This window comes from Nicotiana sylvestris, chromosome 8, assembly GCF_000393655.2.
Source record: "Nicotiana sylvestris chromosome 8, ASM39365v2, whole genome shotgun sequence".
Classification (NCBI taxonomy): Eukaryota; Viridiplantae; Streptophyta; class Magnoliopsida; order Solanales; family Solanaceae; genus Nicotiana; species Nicotiana sylvestris.
In genome coordinates, this window is record NC_091064.1 from 192,042,509 (window position 1) to 192,063,143 (window position 20,635).

General features: G+C 37.1%; 1 protein-coding gene and 1 pseudogene across 1 annotated transcript; one reads left to right on the forward strand and one right to left on the reverse strand.

Annotated features, from left to right (window-relative positions):
• Positions 1 to 5,887: 5,887 nt before the first annotated feature.
• On the reverse strand, positions 5,888 to 8,904 carry LOC104213768 (NAC domain-containing protein 71-like; annotated as a pseudogene).
• Positions 8,905 to 10,309: 1,405 nt separating this feature from the next.
• Positions 10,310 to 15,416, forward strand: LOC104213769 (ATP sulfurylase 2). The gene is made up of 5 exons (XM_009763313.2): positions 10,310 to 11,096; positions 12,878 to 13,283; positions 13,376 to 13,636; positions 14,191 to 14,277; positions 15,026 to 15,416. The coding sequence occupies exons 1-5, from the start codon at positions 10,525 to 10,527 to the stop codon at positions 15,164 to 15,166; spliced, it is 1,467 nt and encodes a 488-aa protein (XP_009761615.1). The 5' UTR covers positions 10,310 to 10,524; the 3' UTR covers positions 15,167 to 15,416.
• Positions 15,417 to 20,635: the final 5,219 nt, after the last annotated feature.

Sequence of the window (20,635 nt, forward strand, 5' to 3'; positions counted from 1 at the left end):
TACGGCAAAAATTCCCTTTTTATGAAGATCCACTTCCCAGATATTTAATTGATAAATAAATAGAAAGTGGGGGGACTATCTGTATTGGGAAAAAACTGAATTTACATTGAAGGTGATGTGGCATGACACGAGGACTGGTCAAATGGTCAAAACATGATGATCAGTTAAGAGGCACAAGTGACAACAGATACGGGAAAAGGAAAGCTAAATAGGCACGAGAGGCAATTCGAATAATACAAGCTTCGTACCTATTTAGGTCATTTAAAGCCAAGAGATCAGAAGGCATTGAAGACATGGATATGATGATGAAAATGAGTCCAAATTCAATATTAAATACCCAATACGTTAGAGAATTGGTATTAAATAGGAATGATTGTGTAACGTCTTATTTAATGTCACTTATTGCTTATAATTGTCTCATTAAGACTAAGGTATTACTCCTTTACTTAGAATCAACTATAAAATGAGGAGGTCTCATCATTTGTAAGGACAGAGGATATCATCAACATTACATTGGAATACAAACCTATTTACTGCTTATTTGTCATTCTCAAAAAGTCTATTATTTCTTTTTCGTCTCCTCATTATCAGTAGCCCAACTTTTTATTTGTCTTTAGCTTTGACCAAAGATCCATATTTTTGGTTAAACAACGGGTTCGAGCCGTGAAAACAGCCTCTTGCAGAAATACAGGGTAAGACTGAATACAACATACCCTTGTGGTCCGGCCCTTCTCCGGACCCCGCGCATAGCGAGAGCTTAGTGCACCGGGTTGCCCTTATTCTTTAGGCTTTGCTTGTGAGTTACTTTAGGCTTTGTTTTCTCCGGGTAGTAGAAAATCTTTGACAACATATGCTATATATTCTTTATGTGGCGGAGCTCAAATTTCGAGAGTCATACTTTTTAATTTTGGCCGTAAATTTTTACATAGTATCTTTGAGTTTTTTAAAACAAAATTTATATATTTGGAAACTACGTAGAAAATACTATAAAAAAACTTGTCTGACTCTCGAAATCCAAAATCCGCCACAAAAATTGGGACGGAGGGAGTAGTATTCAGGCTAATTTGCATGCACCGCAGCTATGCCTTCGGGTATTCACTATTCATCACCTCCCACCCTGAGGTGGAGTCACCTTTATCCAAATGGAGTCAATTGGCACTCTTTCGTAGGAAGATTACACTATTGTTATTTGAATATTGATATTTCATGGTTTTCACGCACTTTATTAAGCGTTCGGCTACACCCTTATGTGCTTTTTTTAATCATAATTACTTGGAATAATTACTAGCACAAGAACTGAAGAACAGTCTTTGATTCTTGAAAAAAAAGAGGTCAGATAGGCTGCAAATTGGTAGTATGATTAGCGATTAATGAAAAACACCCTAAAATACAGGGGTTGAGAATGGTTAGTTCCGGTTAAAGGCCAATAAAATTGTCCCAATTACTACCAGTGGCCATTTGGATGTCTTATCATCTCACAAACTAGCTTTTAAAGTTGGGTTAGACCCGAAATTCATTTTCTTAATATGGTATCAGAAGTAAACTCATATTAATTCTTGGTTTACATGTCTCAGGACATTTTTTCTTCGTCGCATCTATTATTTTGACATATATAATGGTTCTTAAAAGAAACAGTTCAAGAACATCCTTAAAAGATTCGTAGATTTATTGACATCAAGTTTGTAAAAAGAATCAAATTCATGTTGGCGCTTATACTGGCTCCATGTTATGATGTATACGCTCCAAATGTCAAGTCTTGGCCATGCAGAGAGGTGTCAAGTATCCCACATTGATTGAAGAGATGATGTATTGTCTGCTGGTGTAATTTTAAGTAATTATCATCTCATAAGCTAACTTTTAGCGTTAAGTTATGTCCAAGATTCATTTTCTTAACATGATATCAGAGTCAAGCCCATCTTAATTCTTGGTTTTTCCGATAATAGTTGCTAATGAGGAAGCTTCACTGATGAATCATAGAAGTTATAAACCAAGAACTGCAATATTATAACATGTTCATTTCAAGCATGCAAAGTAAGGGTGTTTATCGTGCGGGCTGGGACGTCTGAACGGGAAAAACCCCAACCCGTTCGGTTAGCGGGCGGGCTATTAGCGGGCTGGGGATAACGGGCTGTTATAGGGCTAGGATTTTTCGGGTTTTCGTGGGCCCGTACGGGTTAGGGCTCACACGGGCTCGGGCGGGCCGAGCTCAAATTTTTTTCTTTTTTCTTTTTAATTTAAATTTTATTTTTCTTATTCAATGTTATTGATAGTTAAGTATTTGCAAACTTTTAAGGGTTAGAATTAAACTTTGAAGTTTAAAGTTTAAAGTTTTAAATTTGAAATTTGTATTTTATAATTATAAAATTGAAATTGGAAAGTATGTGGATACAAAAAATTATTTAATAAGAGTATAAGACCAATAGGCAAATGTAAGGAACAAACTCCGAAGGCTTTCATTTATATTTTTAATATTTCAAATTAATTTGCAAGTTCTTTTTGATTTTTTTTTAATTTTTGAACTTGCAAATTAAAACTTAAAAGTTTACAATAATTATAAAAAATAATAAATAGTACATCACATGCTTTGCATCATTTTTGTAAGTTTTTCCATGTCAACATGAGGTTTTTGGTTTCCGGGATTGGTTGAATCGGAACCATAAACCATTATATCTCCAATTTCTTGGTCCTCCTCTTCGTCTACCTCGTCACGCCCTTGATTTCGCCGTTCTGATCTTATCCAATCTTTGAAGCACACTAGAATTTCCAAAGCGTTGCTGCCCAGTGAATGACGGGTATCTCCTAGCTGCTGCCTTGCTTGGCTAAATGCGCTCTCTGATGCGACTGTTGAAATCGGCACATTTAGCACGTCTCGAGCCATGGCCGAAAGAACAGAAAATTGATTTGAGTTGCTCCTCCACCAACTCAGCGGTAGAAAATCCTTTGTGAGGGGCTCTGGTGACTTTTGCAAGTAGAATTGTAGTTCATCAATATTCCTGCTACTAGTTTGTTGATGCTCTCCTAGTGTAGACCAAATCTGATAATCTTGAACACAATCATCATCATCCATAGTTGTTCCAGATGTTGAAGGATTAGTTGAAGGAATATTTGCATCTACAACCGAAGAAGCATCAACAATGTTAGCATAATAATTAGATAAAGTTTGTAAATGTGTGTGTAGCTAAGAAATACAAGTGTCAATATCAGAAGTTTCAGTTGGGCCAATATCCATATAAGTATATAAAGCTCTAATTAATTGGCGACACTTTATCATTTTGACAGTAGGGTTTAAAATAGCACCAATTAGGTAAATATAGGGAATTGTGTAGAAATACTTTTTAAACTTATCTAGCATAGATTCAACAACAGTAGCATATCCTTCTTTCTGCTTCAAATTATATAGTAAAAGAGAAATTTCAGCAATATGAACTAAACCATTTGAAATGGTAGGATAATAAGCTCCAAAAAACTCAAGTGTAGCCACATAAAATTTTTGTAAAAATTGTATAACATCATGAATGACTTCCCAAGTTCTAGATGTTAACAAACGATTAGGATCGGTACAATGAGAATTAGCAACTTCAGTTATAGGCATTCTATATTTATAACAACATCTTAAGAACAAATAAGTATAATTCCACCTAGTAACTATTTCTTCAGGCATGAGTCTTGGTTTTAGTCCATAGTGTACACATTTTTCCTTAAATGCATTTAATCTAGCACTTCTATTATTTCCTTGAATTACACCAACAACTCTCCTAATTAAAGTAATTTCATCTCTAAATAATTCAAGGCCACTCTTCACAATCAAGTTATAAATATGCACATCTAACATGAAATATTTCAGGAATTGGTGGGTGTAGATGCAATTTTAATATTGTAATAGCAGCAGTGTTGTTAGAAGCATTATCAAATGACATACACAAAACTTTTTCTGCAAGATTATAAAATATAGCAACTTCATGTATAGTATTACTTATAAATGCACCAGTATGACTTTGATCTTCATCATATTTAAAAGCAATAATACGTTTTTGCATACAAAAATTATCATCTATCCAATGGCATGTAACAGTCAAATAATCATTTCCATTCACAGCACGACCAATATCAGAAGTAAGAGAAACTTTACAAGGAAGACTTGCGAACAAATAACGTATATATGTCTGATATTGTCCAAAAAGCCTAAAGATATCAGCTCTACAAGTACTTCTAGGAATACCTTTAAACATAGGGTTATAAATTCTTTGAATATAAGTAACAAGATACGGTGAAGAAGCAAAACTAAAAGGTAAACAACCTAAAACAATCATTTTAGCTAATTCTTCCCGATCTTTCTTAATATCGTATTTCCCAAATAACCCACCAGTACTCGGGTTAAGTCTTTGTTGCCCAGATAACTCATCTACTTCCCAATCAAGAGGGTGTTTCTCTTCCATATGCCTACAAAGTTGACCCGTTCCCCCTCCTTTACCAGGCTCATGTTTATAAGGTTCACTACAAATTTTACATTTTACATATTTTTTTTGATCTTCTAGTCTTTCAAAAAATATCCAACACTTACTTCTTAATCGTCGATTCTTCTTAATAGGGAGAGGAGGCCTACTTGTTGCACTTGCACCCCTAATATTTTGAGTTTGACTAGCATTACCAGGTGTAGGTGGTGGTGTGTCAAGATTATCGGGTGATTGAATATCATCTAACAAAGCATCTAAATCATCATCTACACCATAATTTTCTTGCATTCGCTCATAATCTACATTTAAATTTTCAGGTGAACTTTCAGAAATATGTGTAAAGCTACTAGAAGAACCAACACCACCTCTTGTTCTTTTTGAAGTTTTCTTACTACCACCTCTAGTGCACGCTTTTTTGGCCGCTCTAAGTAAATCCATTATATAAATTAAAGTAAGAAATTAAATTAAGAAATTAAATTAAAATTCAAGTAAGAAATTAAATTAAGAAACTAATTAATAAAATAAGTGTACACCAAATAAGAGAAAGAGATGGAACGAGTGTACTGAGATTCCTTATGCCACACTAATTTTGAATTTTTGATATCAAAATTCAAACTTCAATTGATAGACCGAAACTTGATAGTTGATAATACTTGAATACTTGATAATTGATACCACACTTCACTTGAATAATTGATATTTGATAATAATAATTTTGTAATGGCTAAACTAAATAATTGATGAAACTTGAAATAATAAATAATTGAGAATTTGAGATTTGAGAATTTAAGAACTATAATATCAAGAGAGAATTGAGAGTTTGATACTTGAGAGAGAATTAGAGTAGTAAGAGAGTGAATTTGTGAGAAAAAATGAAGAAGAAGAGGGGCTATTTATAGATTTTAGGGTGGGAGGGTTATATTATTAAGGGGGGGGGGGGGGGGCGAAATTGGCCATTTCTGCAATTTCTAGCCATTCCCCAACGGTCATTTCTGAATTTCACCGTTGGGAACAGTCCAATTTAATTAAAAAAAAAATTCAAACGGAAACCGGGCTGCTAACGGGCTGCAGCCCGTTAAGGAAATTCGGGTTTAACGGGTTCGGGGCACCGTTAGTCTAAATGTGAACGTACACAACCCGACCCCGTCCCAACCCGTCCCAACCCGTCCCAACGTGAACAGTAGCGGGCTGAACCGGGCTGACCCCGGTTGAAGCGGGCTGAAAACGGGTCAGCCCGGCCCGATTAACACCCATATTGTAAAGTTGCTCTGACATTTATGCGAGAATCAATATGATATTTTGAACCATTTAAAGTTGGTAAAACTATTTGTTCATCGTATAGTTTACTGACATTTTGGTTACATTTTATACTAGGTAATTCATACATAGAAATGATCAGAAACAGAAGGGTGATACAATCCAGAACACAGAAATCAGCTACAAACTAAGACCATTTCCTAATGTGATCATTAAAAAGGATCAACACTAGTTATATCGTACTTAAAATGACAACAATGTACTAAAACATACTAGCTACTAGGATTGAACTTGGGAACTAAACTCGACGTGCTGTAATCGAATGACTCTGAGACAAACATAAAAATCTGCTGTCTCAGATAACAATAGAGTTTGTCAAAGTAAACCAAGTTACATTGAGCTCTTTCTTATAGATGTTTTCATCAAATTACTGAAAATTATCTTCGTGCGACCATAGACCATTAAAATCTCCCATATTAGCTTGATTCCAACCTTCATATCCTGCAGTAAAGACAGAAAAGACTAAATTAGTTTTTCCGTTTCATTTGTTAGAAAAAGATTTGGATTTTACGAATGAGTTGGCTTGGTCATAATAATAACCTTCATAGGACATATCGTCGTTGCCATAGAATCCAGTGTAGTTTCCATGAACCGAGTAAGGAGATACACAGCCGTAGCTACTGAGATCGCCAGAAAGTTCAACTTCCCCTCTAAAACTCGGGAAAGATGAACTCGAGGTGAACTCAAATCGATCACTTGGTTGTGTTAATGTCGTGGTTTGGAGGTCATAGTTCGGATAGTTTCCACGAGTACTCTGTCCTTGAGAACATTCCTACAATGCAGCCACCAAAATCAATACGAAGTTCAAAGAAAAAACCAGACTGATCTGAAATACATAGGAAATGAGACAATCTCAATACCTTTGAAGAATCAAGATCATATCACGTGACATCCAAAAGTTTGTCGCATTAGTCCCCTCATAAGGAGAAGTCACAGGAGTCGAATAGTTGCTATCGTTGGACATATACGTCGTTTGAGTAGGCGTCTCAGTAGTAAGAACAACCAGTTCATTTGAGACTGCTACTGAAGTGTCGCTTGTTTTCAGTAATGCGTCGTTTCTTTTGATGATACGACAAAGAGCGAAAGGCCCTAAACATATTCAACATAGCAAAATATGATCAACTTATTGAATTCTTGGATTTTGCTAAATCAAGGAAACATACACTGAGCTTGTTGAATCAACCTGGAAATTTGGAGTGCCTTGAGAAACATCATCACAGAGACGATACTCGTGCATTACCCATTCCGTTCTACCGCCAAGAGGAGCTCTTCCACTATAGAAGACTAATGTCTTGCGATATCCAACAACTTCAGGCTGATGACAGACAACTTTCCTGTCTTTCCCTGTCGCTTTCCAGTACCCCGACTTAGTGGCTCGATTGGTTCATGAGCCATTCAGGTACTTCTTATCCCGAGGACAGAAGAAGAACCATTCCATGTCGCGCTTTGGCAGGAACGATTTCTCTGCATTTTTTAGGACAAGATGTCAGAGGCTGATAAAGCCTATGTTCTGTTGGTTCAACTGAACACAGTATTTTCGACACAGAACACAAACACAAATGTGAAAAAACACTAAAACTACTAAAAATGTTAAAAACAAATATTAAATTCTGAACCCATCCTAAATCCGCCTTTACAAGATGTCAGAATCCTAAAGTTTCCATTTTAGGTAAGCAAATCATGAACCAATTATAATGAGAAACTTCTATTGCTTTATATATGCTTTTCATCTTGTAATATGTGGTCAGGGTTTGAAATTAGATACTGATAATTTAGCTTTCAAATATGAAAAAAAAATGATATGCCCCACAGAACACTCCATCTTTTTGATTTAGACAATAATAAAGGAACAAACAGATAAGTCATAAAGCAACAACTTTCCAGTTTAATTTCAGTTCAAAAGTATCATGAAGCTGGAAATGCACTAATATTACTCCCTCCATCCCAAAAACAGAACGATACAGCTTGAGTTTCGAGAGTCAAACTTCTTAATTTTGACGACGAATTTGGACATAGAATCTTTCAGTTTTTTGTAATAAAAGTTACATATTTAGAAACTACATAAAAAGTACTATAAGTCACAATAATAAACGATTCAAAAAATCTACAAGGCATATGAAAAAGTCGCGTTTGACTCTCTAAATCAAAAGTGTATCATTCTTTTTGGACGGAGGGAGTAGCTTTTCAGGGGAAATCATTGGCAAATATAATTGAGATTACAAAATGTATGTTCTGCAATAGTTCAACAATTATTTTTCTCAATATTCAGTTAATATTTTTATTATTCGACGCGAATCAATAAGAATAAATGTTTATCAAGAATGTATACCTGGAAGTTCCCAAGGATCAAACTTGTACAAGTCTATTACTGGAATAACTTCCAATTCAATTTCAAGTCCATCAGTTTTCCTTTTCAGGTAATATCCAATCAATTCTTCATCAGTTGGATGAAATCGAAATCCTGGAGGCAGCGATGTTCCTCCCATTTAAGTAACTTCTCAAGTTCCAAATCAAGAAAATATCCAAAACTAAGTGCCTCTGTACTACAACGACGACAACAACAGACCAGTGTAATCCCCACGCGTGGGGTCTGGGGAGGTAGAAGTGTGGGGTCTGGGAAGATAGAATGTACGTAGACCTTACCCCTACCTTGTTAAGCTAGAGAGGCTGTTTCCAATAGCCGTTCAGTTCAAGTACAACTAAGTGCCTCTATACCTATTGAAAATCAAAAAGATCCAAAAATAAAAACTTTTAGCTACACTGAATTCAAGAATTGTGATAAATTTTGATAAAATGCTCCCCTGGAGCAAGAAAATCATCTTCTCCGACAAAAAGTTCAGAACTTTATATTCTAGCCAAAACCCCACTAAGCCCTTGATAAAAGCTCTTGGAAATTGGTAAAGAAAGTAAATTCAAGTAAAAATTTAAAACCCCACAAGGTAAAATGCCTTAAATTGGCACAAGAAATTGTCAAAAACTCAAAAAAATTAATTATTTTCTAATAGCAAATTTGATGACTCTTAGTTTGGTGTATATGAAGATGAGAAGATGTGTAGAGTAATAACAAATGAGTATGGATGGGTTTTAATTTGTGGGGGAAAAGAAAAAATGGAAGAAAAATGGTTAAATAAAGTCGCCGGTGAATGACTATTCGCCCGGGACTAGAGAAGAAGCGAAAAAAAAGTAAAAGAAAAAAGACAAAGAAAAAGGAAAAGGAAAAAGAAAAAAAAGTAAGAAAAAAATGGTAAAATAGAATAAAAAATAATCTGAAAATTATTTTTTCTTGCTTCTCACTGTCCCAAAGAGAGTGAAATACACACACTCTGCCACGTCAGCGTTAAGGGAACAAATAATTTCATTTAAAATAAATTTAGGGGGTAATAGAATATTCGCAAAAAAAAGTATGTAACTGAAAATTCGAATATAGGTCAGGGTACCTATGCATTTTCCCAAAAATATATGTAACTGAATTCACAGCAATATGGTGCAAAATTTTGGGGGACCCCATCAAGCATCAAGCAGACCGTCCACTCATTACATGCACTTCTTATTTCAATTTAAAAGGCGGCAGTGATTATGCCTTCAGCTAAGTCAGTCCACGGAATAGTATAAGGACAGAAAAGGTCGGAATAAAATTTAAATTAAATCTAATAATAACATTCTCTGACATTTCAATTTGCATCCTCGGATTATTCATAAGTCTGGATAAATAAAAAGATTGTGATAAAACTGACAGACAACATTAATAAGTTAGTAAATCAACATTGAGTGCGTAGATTGATGAGTTAACAATACATATAAGATATGTCGGGGTGTGCCACCTAAATATGTGCATCCCAACGTATTAATGTTCCAAAAAATTAAATTAGATACCAATAAAGCAAAGAAAATAAATGACACGAAACATTTACTATTTAATTCCACCAAGTGACCAACGTCCTCTTTTCAACGGGAAAAAAATAAAAATAAAAATAATCAGATTTACAACTGATAATTGAAAAATAGCCACAACTTTAAAAGTAAATAAAATTTAGCCACTTTTTCATGTAAAGATAAAATCTGAACAAAGACACCCTTAAACATCCGGAAATATTCCAGCATAATATGCCGGAGTTAGAATTTTTTACATGTGAGCTTCCAGCATAATGTGCTAGAATTTCATAATGTGCTGGAGTTCCAACATAATATGCGAGAAGTTTATATGCAGGAGTTTCATAATCCAGTATGCTGAAACTTTTCGTGTGTTGGAGTTCCAACATATGCTGGAAGTTTATACGCAGGAGCTCCATAATCCCGCATATTACACTGGAACTTTTCGTGTTTAAGCAAAATAATGATTATTTTTCAATAACTTTGAAAATGCAGACTATTTTTCGATTACCAATTCGAAAACTGGCTAGCTCGTGCTATTACCCTTTCAACCTCTTTCTTTCATCAGTCCACATCAATCCAAAGATTTAAGAAAGAAGAAAATTACAAAAAAAGAAAAAGAATAACGCAAAGAATAAGCATTTTGAAGGCCTCACCAAAGCTAAAGCAAAGTTGTGGTCCGTAGGCATTGTCCAAAAAGTGCATACCATCTCTATATTCCAATTCCCAATCCCCCCCCTGTAAAAATCATGTCCACTGAATCTTTAATCATAACCACAACCCCTGCAATTCTCTTGGATCTCTAACACCATTTGCATTTTCCTCTAACAACAAACGCCAACTTACCATTTTTCCAAGAACCCAACAACTCCCCATTTTCAAAATGTCTCTAGCTATTAGACTACACGTTACTAGTACTACCATTTTCCACTATTGTAATAACACTAGCAAGAAAAACCCCTTTAGTCACAATTGCACCAAATTTAAAGCCAACCCCATTTACCATTTTGACAAATTATCTCACCTTGTGTTTTCCCACAGAAAAAAGATGAGTTCTTTAACTTCTTCAAGAGGGTCTTGTGGGTTGACAGTGAAGAGTTCTTTGATTGAACCAGATGGGGGTTCTTTAGTGGATCTTGTGGTGCCTGAGAATCAAAGGGTTGCAAAAATTGCAGAGGCAGAAACTATGGCAAAAGTGAAGCTGACAAAGATTGATCTTGAATGGGTTCATGTGATTAGTGAAGGTTGGGCTAGTCCTCTTAGAGGGTTTATGAGAGAGGATGAGTATTTGCAGAGCTTACATTTCAATTCCCTTAGAATGAAAGATGGGTCTATTGTTAATATGTCACTTCCTATTGTTTTGGCAATTGATGATGAAGATAAAGAGAAGATTGGTGCCTCCTGTGATGTTGCTTTAGTTGGACCAAATGATGATTTAGTTGGCATTCTTAGAAGGTGAGGACTCTATTACATTTGTGGAAAAAAGATTGTTTTTTTGGGGGGGTTTAAAGAGATGTTCTAATTTTATTCTCCATTTCCCCCTTTCATGATGCCTGACATATCTGTTTGTTTTGCATTTGCTAAAGATTGAAAATTTTCCTGCGGAAAGATAATAATGCTACAATTGTTACTTCATGTTCGGATTTTATAGTTCAATTACTGCAAGATGACATCTTTATGTGCCTTTTCCTGCCCTGATAAAAACATGTTTTTTATACAATTGCTTTAGATGTGTGGTGTAAGGGCTTCCAGAAGTGTTTATAGAAATCTTGGTATGACCGATAAGGGATAATTAATCCTCAGATTAAATTTGAGATGAGTTTGTCCCATGTTTGGTTGGGATAAAATCGCGGTATAACTAATCCCGAGATTAGTTCTCCCAGGATTGTAGTGTTATTTTTATCCCTATGGGAGGGTGGGATTACAATCCCGAGATAACTAATCCCGGATAATTAATCATGGGATAACTTGTTTCCCAACCTACCGACCCCTAAATGTTCAAATTCTCTCACATGGTGTTAGAGCCAACCTTTATGTAAGTTGAGGTGAGGAGGGTGTTGAGTTACAAAATTACTTTGCATATGTTGTGTAAGAGTTTTCAAAAAGGGTTATATAAAGGTCTTGTGTTACTTCATCATTGCAATAAGGTTCTGGGTTGCATATACTTTGTTTCACAAAAGAGAAACACAACTTCTTTCATTAAGTTCTAGCAAGTTGTGATAGACATGAATAACTAATTTTCTTATTGCTGTAGTATTCGGGTCATATTATGTGCATTTTGACTAATCCACTAGGTACCTGCTGACTTCTCACTAGCACAGGTACTGAGTAACTCAATCCACCAAAATTTAGACAAAGATGAATAAAGATGAAAAGAAATCACTTGACTTTTTGTGCCTCTACTAGATCCGAATCCTGGTTTCACATGGCCCACTCCAAATTTATTGACGGCTAAGATTTACCCTTTAGTGCTAGACACTGAATAGCTATTCTTAAAATGTCAAGCTAATTTGGTTGCTTCTCTGTAGTAAAGTGAGAGGCTTCAACAATCTAGTCGTATTATAATTGTATCATTAAGTTTCACATCTTTGGTCTAGTTTTGTCGTTTTAGATTGCATTAACAATCTGACTGGCGGAGTCTCAAAATGGACTTCCAGGTTTTGTATCAAACTGGCATGACAAAATAAAAAAGAAAAAGTTAAACATTGATTGTACTTGAGTGACTTCAGGAACACGTAGACTTGAAATCATATTCACATGAATAATAGCTGAAACTCTTCTTTTTAAAAGAGAGATAAAACATGAATGGCAGGAAAGAAGCAGGAAAAACATGTTTATGATATTGAATGGATCTTCCCAATCCGTTTGATGAATGTACAAACTCCACAGTATTTTAACTCCTCTCTGTGTAGTTATGTGGTCTTCTTGTTGGGGAGTGGGAATGGATCAGCACGGGCAGTTGTTGCAGTATTCAACTTAGCGTACCATCGTTTAAGCACGAAACTTTTCTAGCAGCTCGTCGCCCCATCTGAGTGGCCTAATGTAAAGAAATTGCCTCCAATTCTCTGCCAGTAAGCCATGAATTTTTCTAGTGAACTCATATTTCTTACATGCAGGTATAAAAGTATCTGCCCATTCGTAATTTTAGCGAGAATGTCTGCTTTATACTTGGTTGTTATAATCTATTTCTGTTCGGAGAAGAACTTCTCTTGATTAAATATCTTTTCTTTTGGCAGTATTGAGATCTACAAGCATAACAAAGAAGAAAGAATTGCAAGAACATGGGGAACTACAGCCCCAGGATTACCTTATGTTGAGGAGGTAATTACTCCTGCTGGAAATTGGCTCATTGGTGGAGATCTGGAAGTCATAAAGCCTATCAAATATAATGATGGTCTTGATCACTACAGGCTCTCTCCCAAACAACTCCGAGATGAATTTGATCGACGTGAGGCAGATGCAGTATTTGCTTTTCAGTTGAGAAATCCTGTCCATAATGGCCATGCTTTGCTTATGAATGATACACGGAGGAGACTTTTGGAAATGGGTTACAAGAATCCAATTCTTCTGCTCCATCCTTTAGGCGGTTTCACTAAGGCTGATGATGTGCCACTAGATGTCCGTATGGAACAACATAGCAAGGTTAACTTTCTCCATTTCCTTTATCTTTAATCCTTTTGCTCGACCTCTATGGTTTGAAGTGCTGTTACTTAATGAGAATTAAACCTATATAGGTCCTAGAAGATGGAGTTCTCGATCCTGAGACTACTATTGTGGCCATATTTCCCTCACCAATGCATTATGCTGGACCTACTGAAGTACAGTGGCATGCAAAGGCACGGATAAATGCGGGTGCAAATTTCTACATTGTAGGTCGCGATCCTGCTGGTATGAGCCACCCAACAGAGAAGAGGGACTTGTATGATCCAGATCATGGAAAGAAAGTTCTAAGCATGGCCCCTGGTCTTGAGAAATTGAACATTCTGCCCTTCAGGGTAGGTTGCCAACCTCGCTTATTGCATTAACCTTTATAGTTTTTCTCAAAGATCACTTGAGTATATTCTGCTAGCATATCTGGTACTCCCTCTGTCCCAATTTATGTGGCACCGTTTGTCTGGGAACATAGTTTAAGGAAAAAAAAGAAGACTTTTGACACTTGTAGTTTAAAACAAATATTAAACATTTGTGTGGCTTTAAATCATCTCATTAAGTGCAAAATGAGAATTTTAAAGTTAAACTGTTTCTAAATATGAAAATGCGACATTCTTTTTAGGACATACTAAAAAGGAAAGTGTGTCACATAAATTGGGACGTAGGGAGTAATTAGTATTAGCAGTGCTCATATATTACCCGCATACGAGTGCCCCAATTCATATTGTGAAGTCAAGACAGATTCTATTGATGTTTCTTCTTAAGTTCAAACCATCTTTCTCCTCTACTGTTTGTCATTGTAATTAGCTTCAGCTTTTCCTGAACTCATCTCGATTTCTATAAATGTAAAGGCCCAGAGTATCTTCTAAACTTTCAAATTTCTGTGCATCTTTTGCAGGTGGCAGCATATGATACAGTCGATAAGAAGATGGCATTTTTCGACCCTTCACGTGCTAAAGAGTTTCTCTTTATTTCTGGTACCAAGGTGAGGACGGGATTATGGTGCTATGTTATTTTGGTGGTTCTTGTATTTCGATGAAACTCACATAGAAGTTAGTTTAGACACTAGTTTGCTAGTTAATGCTATGAAAATCCTTCAGAATTTTAATTTTCTTATGAGTTAAAATTGTGAGATGATATCTGTTCTGCATATGAAAATACAAAGTCGGGTTTGGGATCTTCCATGGGGTAAAAGACAAGCTCTACCTAGAAGTTGGTTTAGACAATATTTTTCTAGTTCTTTGCGACTGAGAGAGAAAAAGATGTCAGGAAAAGAAGAACCCAACACTAATTATCTTGTTCTTTCTTATTAAACTGCTTTAACATATTGATATTCTTAAGAGTCACACTTGTGAAATGGCATCTGATCTGCATGTGAAAATACAAACTCGGGCTTGGGCCTTCTCCATCGGGTAAAAAGCTGTTTGTATTACTGTTGGTGCACAATACTGAGATTATAAACGCTTAAGGCCATGAAAACAGTTCTCTAATGATGAGTGTCAGAAGTTTTATTGAGGGAAAGAAGGAAGATTAACTGATAGTTAAGGCATAAAATGTTGACATGATAATTAAATTGAGATTTTTGCCTATCCTACCATTTTGCGTGCTACATTCTTCATTTGGTTGGTAGAGTGTGCATCAGTTTGAGTGTTATGCTTAGTACGTTTTTCCATTCTCTGCATGTTTTTTCACTGACTATGATGTTTACTTTCAATTGATGACCTCTTATGCAGATGCGAACTTATGCAAGAACTGGTGAGAATCCTCCAGATGGTTTTATGTGTCCTGGGGGATGGGAAGTCTTGGTCAAATACTATGAGAGCTTGCAGGCTGAGGACGGCGTACAAAACTCTGCTGTTCTTTCTGCCCGGTGATATTACTTTTAGAGTATAAGAAATTCGAGTTGTCTTTAGGTCTTGCGGATAATTCTTAAAGAACAAAGTTAATTTGAAAATTTGAAACGAGAGATAATTGATGGTGTCTCATGTTCTTTAGTCTGGACAATCCAGTTGAGGCTATCAATTATCTTCTGCTGGTATTTCTCTGCTATTTGGAATTGATTTGTTATATTTTTTGTTAGAAGTACTGATCATTCATTCTAAAAAAGTAGTCTTTTAACTGTTCTATGCCAGTCTTTTAACTTCTTTTCTTCAGGAAAAATGTAAAGCCAAATCCTGAATTTCGAGAACATAGAGCCAGACCAATTAATTAACATCTGAAAGTCTCTAAGTTGGAAATATTTTGTGCTGTTTCTTGCTTCTCCATTGCAAGTGGCTACTAAGCTGACAATCCATTGAGTTTCAAAATGTCACGATCCGAATTTTTCACTGTCGGAACCGTGATGGCGCCTAATACTGAACCCGCTAGGCAAGCCAACGTTACTGATTATTTTACTTCCTTACTTTATCTTTTAACAATTTACAAGTTAACATAAGAACAACAACGGAAAAAAATGCGGAAGAACAAAATTTAACAATTTAACTTAATACAAGTACGAATCCACAATAAAACTCCACCCAGAACTGGTGTCACAATCTCACGGACTGTCTACGAATACTACAAATAGTGGTTTGAACAAGGAAAATACACATATGTCTCAGAAATAGATAAAAACATAATGGAAGTATGATAGAAGGGGACGCCAAGGCCTGCGGACGCCTGCAGGACTACCTCGGGTCTCCACTGGACTAAAGGCAGCAACCTCGAACTACGGTCCGTAGGGTCCAGTACCGGGATCTGCACAAAAAGTGCAGTGTGTAGTATCAGTACAACCGATCCCATGTACTGGTAAGTGTCGAGCCTAACCTCGTCGAAGTAGTGACGAGGCTAGGACACGACAACCATATAAACTTGTGCAATTAAATCATATACGAGAAGCAATAATAACAAGAATTTAACAGAATAAGACGGAAAAAGGGGAAACACGCTGAGGCTGGTTATGCCAATAATAAAGTAAAGCGACAAAATAAATATCAAACTTGAAGCAACGGAAATGATAACACAGTAATAAGTGCACGACATCACCCTTCGTGCTTTTACTCTCATCCTCAACATAGGAATCAACAGAAACTGCACGACATCACCCTTCGCGCATTACCTCTCATAATCATGGCACGTCATCACCCTTCGTGCATTAACTCTCAAAATATCGGCACGGCATCACCTTTCGTGCATTAACTCTCAAATCATGGCACGATATTACCTTTCGTGCATTAACACTCACTCACAATATCATGCACGGCATCACCCTTCGTGCTTTACACTCACTCACAATATCATGCACAATATCACACTTCGTGCTTTACACTCTTCCTCACCCAATCAATAGAAACAATGCATCTCGGCAAGGGAATCAACAATATAAACAATAACATCCCAGCAAGGGAATCAACAATATAATCAATAACGTCCCGGCAAGGGAATCAGCTATAACCAATCTCGTTTCAACCGTTAACTTCACATAATAAGTCTCAACTTGAGTCAATACTCAACAATGGTTAATTACCAAGAAATATCATAAGTGTTGTTCAACATGGATAATCATCAATTTAAGCATGAACAATACATAATAAGAGTCACAACGATAATGGTACAAGACTCACGGGCATGCTTGACACCAACGTATAGATAACCGTCACCACACCTATACGTCGTACTCAACACTAACACGTAGCATATAAGACCACAACACCTATTCCCTCAAGCTAAGGTTAGGCCAAACACTTACCTCGATTCCATGGTAAAAAATCAAGCCTCAAATATCGCTTTACCTCTCGATTCCACCTCTAATCCGCTTGTATCTAGTCTTAAAAAACTTAATAACATCAATATAGGCTAAATAAACCAATTCTAATGCATGAATATAGATTTCTCAATGTTTTTCCCAAAAAGTCAAAAACCAACCCCATGCTCGCTTGGTCAAAACTCGAAATTCGAACCAAAACCCGATCACCCATTCACCCACGAACTCAAATATGCAATTAGTTATGAAATGGGACCTCAATTTGAGGTCCAAATCCCCAAAATTCGAAAATCCTAACTTCTACCCCAAAACACCCAATTTCCCATGAAAAATCCTAGATTTAGAAGTGAAATTATGTGAAAAGATGAATTAGATTGAAGAAAATGAGTTAGAAATCACTTACTTATGATTGGGAGAAGTTTTAGCCTTTGAAAAATCACCTAGGGATGCTTCGGGTTCGAAATTTTGAAAAATAAAGTTGAAATCCCATCAAAATCCCACTTAACAGGTCGCAGATGTCAGAATTGCGACTGGAGCTTCGCATTTGCGAAGCTCGCAATTGCGAGAAGGGCATCGCAAATGCGAACCTTCGCAATCTCTGTTGCCTTCGCATTTGCGACCTCTAGCCTACCTTGACAACTTCGCATTTGCGAGAAAAGCTGGCCCTGACCTTCTTCACATTTGCGGTCACTGCTTACATCACAACTGCGATGCCTGATCTCGCAATTGCGAGATCAGGGTCCTGCTACAACAACTGAAACATACCAGCAATCTCCCTATGTCCAAAATCACTCTGTAGCCTATCCAAAACTCACCCAAGCCCTCGGAACTCCAAACCAAACATGCACACAAGTCTAAAAACATCATACATACTTGCTCGTGTGATCAATTCATAAAAATAACATTAACAATTACGAATTTAACCTCAAATTCATGAAATTCATAGGATAGTTCAAATTTTCCATTTTCTCAACTAAAGGTCCGATTTATACCAAATCAACTCGGATTCTTACCAAATTTTACAGATTAGACTTAATTATTATTTTAAACATGTATCGAGCTCCGGAACCAAGATACGGGCCCGATATTATAAAAAACACACACCATTTCATTTCCAAAAGTCTTTATATTTTCCACTAAATAATTTTCTTTAAAAATTCTTTTCTTGGGCTAGGGACCTCGGAATTCGATTCCGGGCATACGCCTAAGTCCCATATTTTACTACGGACCCTACAAGACCGCCAAATCATAGGTCCGGGTCCGTTTACCAAAAATGTTGACCAAAATCAACTTTAATCAATTTTAAAGGCTAAATTCATTATTTTTCTTAAATTCCACATAAAAGTTTTCCGGAAAAACGCATGCAAATCGAGGTGAAACAAAAGAAGGTTTTTAAGGCCTCGGAACACAGATTTGACCTCTAAACAAGAGATGACCCTTTTGGGTCATCACATTCTCCACCTCTAAAACAACCGTTCGTCCTCAAACGGACATACAAAAGTACCTGAGTCGGTGAAAAGATGGGGATATCGGCTCCGCATATCGGACTCGGACTCCCAGGTCGCTACCTCAACAGGATGACCTCTCCACTGCACACAAACTAAAGGGAAATTCTTCGATCTCAACTGACGAACCTGCCGGTCTAGAATAGCCACTGGCTCCTCCTCATAGGTCAAGTCCTTGTCCAACTGGACAGTCCTGAAGTCCAACACGTGGGATGGATTGCCGTGATACTTCTGAAGTATGGACACATGAAACACTGGATGCACTGCTGATAAACTCGGTGGCAACGCAAGCTCGTAAGCCACCTCTCCCACTCTCTAAAAAATCTCAAAAGGACCAATGAACCTAAGGCTTGACTTGCCCTTCTTCCCAAATCTCATCACGCCCTTCATGGGCGACACCCGAAGCAACACTCGCTCTCCGCCCATGAATGCCACATCGCAAACCTTACGGTTGGCATAACTCTTTTGCCTGGACTGAGCTGTACGAAGTCTATCTTGAATAATCTTAACCTTATCCAAGGCATCCTGTACTAAGTCTGTACCCAACAACCGAGCCTCTCCCGGCTCAAACCATCCAACCGGTGACCGACACCGCCTACCATATAGTGCCTCATAAGGATCCATCTAAATGCTCGACTGATAACTGTTGTTGTAGGCAAACTCTGCTAATGGCAAGAACTGATCCCAAGAATCTCTAAAGTCAATAACACATTCTCGGAGCATATCCTCCAAAATCTGAATAGTATGCTTGGACTGTTTGTCCGTTTGAGGATGAAATATTGTGCTAATGGCAAGAACTGATCCCAAGAATCTCCATAAATGCGAGGTAAACTATGTACCTCGGTCAGAAATGATAGACACGGGCACACCATGAAGACGAACAATTTCTCGAATATAGATCTCAGCTAACCTCTCTGAAGAATAGGAGGCTGCCATAGGAATGAAATGCACTGACTTGGTCAACCTATCCACAATAACCCATATTGCATCGAACTTCCTCTGAGTCCATGGGAGTCCAACAATGAAATCCATAGTGATACGCTCCCACTTCCACTCAGAATCTCAATCTTCTGAAGCAAACCACCAGGTCTCTGATGCTCGTACTTTACTTGCTGACAATTCAAACACCGGGCTACATATGCCACAATATCTTTCTTCATCCTCCTCCACCAATAATGTTGCCGCAAGTCCTGATACATCTTGGCGATGCCCAGATGAATAGAGTACCGGGAACTATGGGCCTCCTCTAGAATCAACTCGTGAAGTCCATCCACATTAGGCACACAAATACGACCCTGCATCCTCAGAACTCCATCATCTCCAATTGTAACCTGCTTGGCATCTCCGTGCCGCACCATGTCCCTAAGGACAAGCAAATGAGGATCATCATACTGCCGATCTCTAATATGCTCAAATAATGAAGAACAAGCGATTGTGCAAGCTAGAACACGTCTAGGCTCAGAAACATCCAACCTCATGAACTGATTGGCTAAAGCCTGAATGTCCAAAGCAAGCGGTCTCTCACCAATCGGAATATACGCAAGGCTGCCCATACTGGCTGACTTCACACTCTAAGCATCGGCCACTACATTGGCCTTCCTCGGATGAAACAAGATGGTGATTATTTGACCAAAAGATGTCAAAACCTTTTTGATTAAAACAACTAATGATAATGATGAGGTCAATCTTAGTCAAACACAATAAAATCTAGATCAAATGATAGAAGGGGTAAGCAAGATGAATGATATAACAAGTAAGTTCAAATCAAATAAATGCTCATAAGTGTGAAGACTTAAATGCGTAATAGAACCTTCATAGATACAATCGGTATAATAGGGAATAAGTTTGAGATGATTAGGGAATCTTAGGATCTTTTCTAAAGAACAAGACTGCTTTTGCATTCAATCTCAGATGATTCTTTTACAATTGTTCTTTTGTCTTTTTTCTCCCGTCCCCCTTCTTCTTTACTTAACCATATTTATAAGAGACAATCTCCCAAAAACCCTAAAAAGTACAACATAGAGAATATTCAAAAAGCATATTCTTACTGTCTCCCACTAAATTTACACTGTCGTGGATGTTATGCATCGACTGAC